Below are 8,275 nucleotides of genomic sequence, written 5' to 3' on the forward strand. Positions count from 1 at the left end.
GGAAGAGAGACAAAACAAAACATTTTGTATTAGGCGTTGGTGCTGCTTCAAGGGCTGGCCAGCTCAGCAGCCTCACGGGGCCGTCTTCTCTGTGAAGTTGTTGGTATCTTTCTGCTTTTGTTTCATAAAGAATACAGGAAATCTAGTTGAAAGGAAAAGATACTCCAAAAAAATCCCGAAGGTTGGATGAAAGGACATCTCAGAGCTCATCTAAAGTGGAACTAATGTGGCATCCCTTAAACTGGCTCCAACATATTTTAATACAAATTGGGGCTAATTACCCTCAAATCCAACCTCGGGAATGTGATTTCACAACGCCGTGGTTGGCCCAGGGCCAGCTATCCGCTGATCACATCCAGCTCCGAGCAGTTTATTTAGGACTGGAGCCTCTGAAATGCTATTTCTAGATTTCAACATCAGCAAAATATTGCCACTTTTTTTTACAGATTATTTTTTGGGGCTTTTCCCCTTTTATTACAGTTGATAGGCATGAAAGGGAGAGAGAGAGATGGGGGATGAGCCACAGCAAAGGGCCGCTGGTCGGATTCGAACCCAGGCCGCTGCAGGACCCCCCCCCCCCACCACCTTGGGTTTTCTATCAACAAGTGCAGTTACATTTGATGTTTACATGTTGCAGCTAAAATTTGCCTCGGAATGAAAAAAATCTATCTATCTATCTATCTATCACCCTTGTAGTAGCACAGTTCAGCCACACAGAGTGATTATGATGCGATCAGTTTGCGTATCTGAGCACATTTAAGATCATACACTAATTCAGTTTGTTTTCTATTCGCTACAGATTGATCATTTTGGTTTCCTAGAGGACGGCACCTTCAAACAGAGATACCTGGTGGCTGACAAACACTGGCAGCAGCCTGGAGGACCTATTTTGTTCTACACCGGCAATGAAGGCGACATCACCTGGTTCTGCAACAATACGGTGCGCCCCCCCATCTGTCCCCTGTCTTTTTCCCATGCACAGAACGCTCAGTCTGATTCAACGCACACCGCTGTTTCCTCCACAGGGCTTCATGTGGGATGTTGCGGAGGAGTTAGGCGCCATGCTGGTTTTTGCAGAACATCGTTACTATGGAGAGTCCCTGCCATTTGGACAAGACTCTTACAGTGTAAGTGAAGATAACGCGTTACATTTGAGGACATCATCTTGGGCTTTGGGAAACAATGACCCACATTTTGTCCCCATTTTTTGACATTTTATAGACCAAATAACTAATCCATTAATCCAGAAAATTAATCAACAGATTAATCAATAGTGAAAATAATGTAATAACTGTATGTGTTTATTTCTCTCTAACCTTTAGCGTAACACTGCCTTGTTGTTGCAGGACAGCAAACACCTGAACTACCTGAGCTCAGAGCAGGCCCTGGCAGATTTTGCAGTGCTGATTAAGCAGCTGAAGAGTTCTTCACCCGGGGCTCAGCAGAGCCCTGTCATCGCTGTCGGGGGTTCCTATGGAGGGATGCTCGCCGCCTGGTTCAGGATGAAGTACCCCAATATAGTTGTTGGGTAAGACATTAGTGCAGGTCTGGGGCCCTTCAGGTTGGATTTCCCCAAAGCGACTAGCAAGCAACTGTAGATGTGTACAGCTCCAAACATTAGCAAAGGGTAGAGGAAAGGTTTCACTCTTATGATCTAGAAATCCAACCACAAGGCCTGCTGTGCAATGGGACCCTTGCTCAGAGGCACAAAGTACGAGACATCAGGTAGCACAGTTTAAATCAGCAGTCCTCTGTCATCGCGATGCTGCCCCAGCCAACATGCCAACAAACGATATAAAGGTTACCCAGGATAATGTGCAGCTTGTGTAATTTTTTTATGGATTTGCTTCTTAATGAATTTCAGAGCTCTGGCAGCCTCGGCACCAATATGGCAGTTCCCTGGTATGGTGCCATGTGGAGACTTCTACAGAATAGTCACACAGGACTTTGCCAAGAGTGGGAATGCCTGTGATGCAAACATCCGAAAGTCGTGGAAGGCTATTAACAACGTCTCTTCCACTGGTGAGTCGTAACGGCGCGTTGATTAATTTTACCTGTTGGATATCAGGAAATATGACTCGTTTGAGTTTTATTAAAATAATCCATAAACCATGTTTAGTGTTATATATGAGGAAGGCTCCAGGATTTTAAGAATTTCTACAGTTCTTTTTTTAAATTGCCTACATTTGTGATTTCAAGTGACTAAAGCCTGAAACCAGACAGCTGTTACTAAAAGTTGTTGCACCAGTGGGTATAAAGTCTGGTGCCCCTCCACAGGTGACAGATTGTAATGTGTGGACAAAATGTACAACCTGCAAAGCTCAGACTACTCTCGGATGTGAATTAGCAAAACACTTTTGTCTTTTTAATAAGATCCTAAATGCATCAAGAAATGCCCCTTTAGACTGAGTTACTGTATTAACTAAATAAGTAAATTATCCCGGGAATCTGATGAGCTAAAGAGACAAATGATCATGCTCCCGTATGATTGACCATAACCTAGGCACCCAGAATTCTATGTGGACCTCAAGGCACGCAGGATTACAGCAGCTACAGATGACGGAACCCCCATAAGTTATATATTGCTGTCGGGGGGGGGGGGGTTAAGACTATTTCAAACAGTGTGTATCAGAAGTAGTAACCAACCCTACCTTTACGTCTGACCACCCTGTTAATGCTTTGGGGGAGTCGGTACGGAGTTGGGGTAGGAACCGGAGGGTCGCTGGTTCAAGTCCCCGTACACACCGAAGTATGGACTGGTAGCAGGAGAGATGCCAGTTCACATCCTGGGCACTGACAAGGTCAACATTTTTTTTGCCCCTCCCCAACCGCTAGGGGTGCCTGTCCAGCAGTCGCAGCCCCTCTCACTCTGGCATCTCTCCCTATGTACATGTGTAGGACCTGAGCACGTGTGTGTATTTCCGGCCTGTGTGTAGTGTGTTCTAACAACAGAGTGTAAAAAGTAGTAATTTCCCCTCTGGGAATCAATAAAAAGCATAAATTATTAGAAAGAATATGGTTATTTCATTAGCATTTAGTAGCTAAACCTCTCATGAGTTTTTGATATACCTGTGACCCATGGGAGATGTAGTTGTTAAACGCACAAAATAACATTTGTTTTACCTTGGTTAAAACGACAATTTTCCAGCAGTAAACATAAATTCAGTTCCCATGAAAAAGGGATTTACTGCCACTGAATCATTTCTTGTTCTCTTTTGACAAGCGTCGGGTCTTCAGTGGCTGTCAGAGGAATTCAGTTTATGCGCTCCTCTTAAAAGCAGCATCGATGCTGTCGGCTTCAAGAGCTGGCTTCAGGAGACCTGGGTGAACCTGGCCATGGTGGACTACCCCTACCCAGCCAACTTTCTGCAGCCACTTCCTCGCTGGCCCATCCAGGTAAAACATCCACTCGTAAGATACTGTATCTAAGATAGCATGGACGCTAAACTCGAGTACATCTTGAAAGTGACTTTACTGCCAAATGTCTTTACTTGTACTGCAACTTTAAATTCTGTTTGTCCTTGGTTAAGCGCCTGATTTTGCCTCACAGCCTGTCCTTAATGGAAGTGAATATGTGTGATTCAGCCGATTGTGTCCCAAGTGTTTGTTGTGGTCTTCCAAGCTTCTGTTTGCAACAGCTGTCAATTAACATCATTAATATTCATAAGGTTCATAAGCTTCTTTTAGTTTAGTTTTTTTTTTAAGTATTCTTTGGATGAGCAGCTACAAGTAAGCCACCATTCTTTTCTTCTGTCGTACCAAGGGTCCTTTCATTTGCACACTCCGTCAGATCTCTGAGGTGTTCCTCTGTGGACGCTCACATGGCTCCCCGGAAAGAGGGACGTTTGCCCAGAGCAGCTCATGATGCCATTAAAACAAAGGGTCCCCACTCCCATTTCAATGAGCCTGGAACAAATACTTCACTAGACACAAATTGAAGAAAAAGAAAAATACAACCATCATGTAATGTGGTTATTGTTTTAACTTTTAATTTCACTAAGCAGGTCCTCTGTTCCCGTGGAACATAGCTTGTGGCGGTGCAGCGGCTGTTTGCCGAGGCTGATTGACTCCGATGCAGTGTATTCTACCAGTCACCTTGGCGTGTCACGTGCATAAACCAAGCTATGCTTTTGACCCCCCCCCATCTGTTTGGTGCTTCAACACCCCTCCGAGCGCCCCATACAGCACACTCGCACTAAGTTTTACCAGCACAATTCTTTTTTGGTCTACTCATTTGTTAATCATTCAGTTACTGATAGATCCCGGAGCACCATGTCAGGTGAAATAAACACTAAATGGTCATTTTTTTGTTTTTTGGCTCCTTGCCTTAAATGTATGCGACCCCTATGGGTGGTTTAAGCGGTTTAGGCAGGGGGTGCAAAGAGGAGCTTTTTTAATGACAAAGCTAATGTGATTATCTGAGTGAGTGTGAGAACGGGGTATTGAGGGCTTAGAGGAGGGAAATCTGTTGGCAGAGATGAATGTATAAGCCTAATCCTATCTGAAAAGTAAGGAGAAGATGCTTTGGAGCAATTGCAGTGTTGTTTTTTTCCACGGTATAAATCTTTGGTTGGACATGTCTGTGGCCCTCCTCATCCATCGACCACCAACTCCTCCCCAGTCTGCAGACAAAAGCCTTAGTAACAGACTCCACACTAGCGCAGCTCCCCTCCAACCTCCAAACAAGAAAGCCCAGTTTCTCCGCCTCACAAAGAGTGCAGAACAACAGCCACAGCCAACTCCGCTGCGGCTGCAACCATAACAACATGCAGTGAAATGAAACAAAAGCTGAAACTCAAATATTTATCATCCACGCTATTAATTCTGAGAAATCAACCGTGGTCAAAGAAAGTGGCAGTAAGGAAAGCAGAACTTGGTACATTTAAATCACTGGCTTCAAGTAGATAGACGTTTTTTTTTCACCCCCTCGCGCCAAGATTAGAGCAATAAATTCAAGTTCATTCCAGGGAATTACATATGCAAATCAGGCGCCACTACATTTTATGTGGAAAAACACTTTACGGACCACCAGAAAGCTATCTCCAGTCTTGTAAACAACTTGGATACAAGGGAATAATATATTTAGATGCTAATGCTATTAATGCTATTTAAAAAAAAAAACATTGCATGCAAGGTGGTCTAGACTGTAATGTAATCAAACACTTGTGGTTCATTCTTTTGTTTAAGGTGGTGTGTAAGTTTCTTGCTTTGGATCCCAGCGTGTCGGACTATGAGCTGCTGCACGGTGTCGCCCGAGCAGCAAAGGTCTACTACAACTACACCGGCAGCTCCCCCTGCCTCAACACATCCCAGACAGCCACGGGCAGCCTGGGTTTACTGGGCTGGTTTTACCAGGTGCAGTAACACAGAGCGCAGGGACCAGTCCTGTCATGCTGAACAAATCGCAGCATACATGTGTCAGTGGGCAGCTTTGCCCGCCCCAGTGAATATGTGTTCAATCCCTCATTCCCAGGCCTGCACAGAGATGGTGATGCCCATGTGTGCTGATGGCGTCCACGACATGTTTGAGCCCGAGGAGTGGAACCTGCAGGCCTTTTCGGATGAGTGTTACGCCATGTTTGGTGTCAGGCCACGAGCTGACTGGGCAGGCACGGTCTACGGGGGGAAGGACATCACCTCTCACAGCAACATCATCTTCAGGTAAACAGGGCTTGTAAAAAAAATGTCAGACGTAGGCAGAATGCTCTCTTTGTCTAGTGCAGTGAGAGACATTCAAATGGCCAGGCTTTGACAGGCTTCTAATGCATAAAGAGTACATAACCCTAAATGAAAAAGCACTGTCCCCCTTCTACCTGCCCGAGCAGTGAGGAGAGAGCAAAGAGGGGAGGGGCTTCTCCTCAGTCTCAGAACAAAACACTGTTTTGGTGGCCACAAGAGAGAAATACCTGGTGTGCTTACTGGACAATATTGGCATCTTTTCTACTGTCTTCTCTGCAGAAAGTCTCGGTCTTTTCTACAGAAAGTCTCTGTCTTTTCAACAGAAAGTCTCTGTCTTTTCAACAGAAAGTCTCTGTCTTTTCAACAGAAAGTCTCTGTCTTTTCTGCAGAAAGTCACCAGATATGTTGGTAAAAAAACTTCTGAAGGGGTCTGAAAAGTGTCTGTATGTCTGGAACAGAGGCATGGCTTGGGAGTGCACTTGTAGAGAGAGAAGCAAGTGCATTCTGGGAGTTGTTGTCTTTTATCCACATTAGCCAAAAACACATTTTCTTCCTTATCTTGGTCTAGAAGGCACCAACTTCTAAAATTTCACCTTCCTACGACGTAAAGGACCCAATACATATTCATCTTTCCAGCGGTGAAATATCCCTTTAACTAACTGTTGATGTGGGACGTTGGATGATATGACATTGACTGTGAGGACCCCCTGTTGAAGATCTCCGCTATATACAATACCAGCGATATAAAACAAAAAGAAATTCCAACATGACACATTGTGACACATATTGTTTTCTTTATTTTGCAGCTCCGACAGCGTGAGCCCATGTCTGTGTAACGTAGACTCTTTCCCTGCGTGGCTGTACGACGTATAACGTTGCAAAGCCAGTCACAGTCACATGCTGCATGCTGATTGGCCCACTGACTCTGATGAGATTTACTCGGGGATTAAAATTGTCTATTGAATGATGAGGAACTTTTCGATGCTCGATACTTTAGAGGACACCTGTCGGTGCCTAATGTATCAAATTTGCTACCCAGCCCTACAACTGTGTAATATATATATTACATACATATATTTTTAATGCGCTCCGTCTCTGCTGTTGTATTTCAGTAACGGAGGACTCGACCCGTGGTCGGCTGGTGGAGTGACTACCAACATAACAGATTCTCTGGTTTCCATCCTGATTCCTGACGGAGCCCATCACCTAGACCTCCGCTACCGCAATGACCAGGACCCCCCATCAGTCCGCGCTGCCCGGGCGTTAGAGGTGATGTATTTTCGAGAGTGGATCAGGCAGGCTAAAAAAACACCTTAAACTGCATCAGCGCCGTAGTCCCTAGAAGCAGCACAAGTTTACCTGATTACCTGTTTGCCTGAGCAGCCTGTCCAGGGTGTCCAGGGTTGCCTAGCTTTAATTTGCATGACACGGGTGTGTCACAGGGTGCTCTCTGCATCGTAGTGCCAAAGTTTGTGCCTTTTTAATTTCAGTTGGGATGTTTTTTTGTTTTTTTATTTTGAATAATGAAATCTTTATGTAAAAAGGTCAACACCTCTCTTGATTTTTATTAATGATGTCGTTAATCATGTGTGAGTGTTTATAATATTAATCATGTAGCCATGTTCAGCGCTAGAGTATCAGACTTTGATTTTCTTTGAAGCCAAACAACACATTTCCAAAGGGCTCGGAGAGGGACTGGATTATAAGAACCAAAATGAGAGCTGCTCGTGTGTCACTGTATTTGTTTTCTTTCAAGACATTGCCAAATGAGTTAGTACAAAGCTAATTAAGACCATCAGCTCCATAGAACTCTCCGGATGTCTCAGTAGGACTATGTTCAGAAGATGGTGGCGTCCAGCGAGTGAAGATAATGACCTCTTCTGATGAGTCCATGTTTTTTTAATCCTCCGTGTCCCCCTTGGCTACTATCAACTGCGTGGAGGATGGGGGGTGCGCGATCACGGAAGGCTTGTATCATGTGGACGCGCTGACAGTGTAGATGTCATTAATTGGTATTCCTCGTGGGGGCGGACAGAAACGACACACTATGGCTTTGATTAACGTAATCACATTATCACAATGAAAATACTGGATTATCCTCATTTAGTTTTTTCTCCCATGTACAGTTTGCTAAAAAACAAAAAAAAACATAATGGGTCCTCTGCCTCAGGGATCAATCAGGGATACATTCACTCATTCACATCTAATTTCATTCAGTCTTTTAGTTTCCTTAGTACAAATTGACCCCCCTTCCATTTCTATTGATTTAATGTGGATTAGCCATTGTTATCACTCAAGGTGTATTTGCTCTTTCAACATAAATGTATAATGAATATGCTTAAGAAGTTTTTGGCACCAAATAATAAGAAAATCCAGTTTATTTTCAATATCCTCTACATCATTTTGTATTAAACTTGAGATCTTTCACAGAAGAACAGTGTCTTCCTTGATTTATTTAAGTTTAGTCTTTATTAATGATGTCAAATGAATATTTAATCACGATTATATTACAATAATGTCATAGGTAAGTCACAATTAATCACACATTTTTATCTATTCTAAATGTCCCTTGTTTTTTTTTGGGGGGGGGGGGGGG

The 8,275-nt window shown here is 43.8% G+C and overlaps 1 protein-coding gene across 1 annotated transcript in view; it reads left to right on the forward strand.

Moving 5' to 3' along the window:
• prcp (prolylcarboxypeptidase (angiotensinase C)) overlaps positions 1-7,020 on the forward strand; it is a 10,172-nt gene extending 3,152 nt beyond the window's left edge. The window contains exons 2-9 of the mRNA XM_034867057.1: positions 800-940; positions 1,026-1,127; positions 1,347-1,528; positions 1,865-2,022; positions 3,224-3,396; positions 5,188-5,355; positions 5,474-5,661; positions 6,792-7,020. Of these exons, the coding sequence (XP_034722948.1) occupies positions 800-940; positions 1,026-1,127; positions 1,347-1,528; positions 1,865-2,022; positions 3,224-3,396; positions 5,188-5,355; positions 5,474-5,661; positions 6,792-6,996 (1,317 nt within the window). The 3' untranslated portion in view covers positions 6,997-7,020. The remainder of the gene's footprint in view (positions 1-799; positions 941-1,025; positions 1,128-1,346; positions 1,529-1,864; positions 2,023-3,223; positions 3,397-5,187; positions 5,356-5,473; positions 5,662-6,791) is intronic.
• The last annotated feature ends 1,255 nt before the right edge of the window (positions 7,021-8,275 follow it).

Source organism: Etheostoma cragini, chromosome 3, assembly GCF_013103735.1.
Source record: "Etheostoma cragini isolate CJK2018 chromosome 3, CSU_Ecrag_1.0, whole genome shotgun sequence".
NCBI classification, from domain to species: Eukaryota; Metazoa; Chordata; class Actinopteri; order Perciformes; family Percidae; genus Etheostoma; species Etheostoma cragini.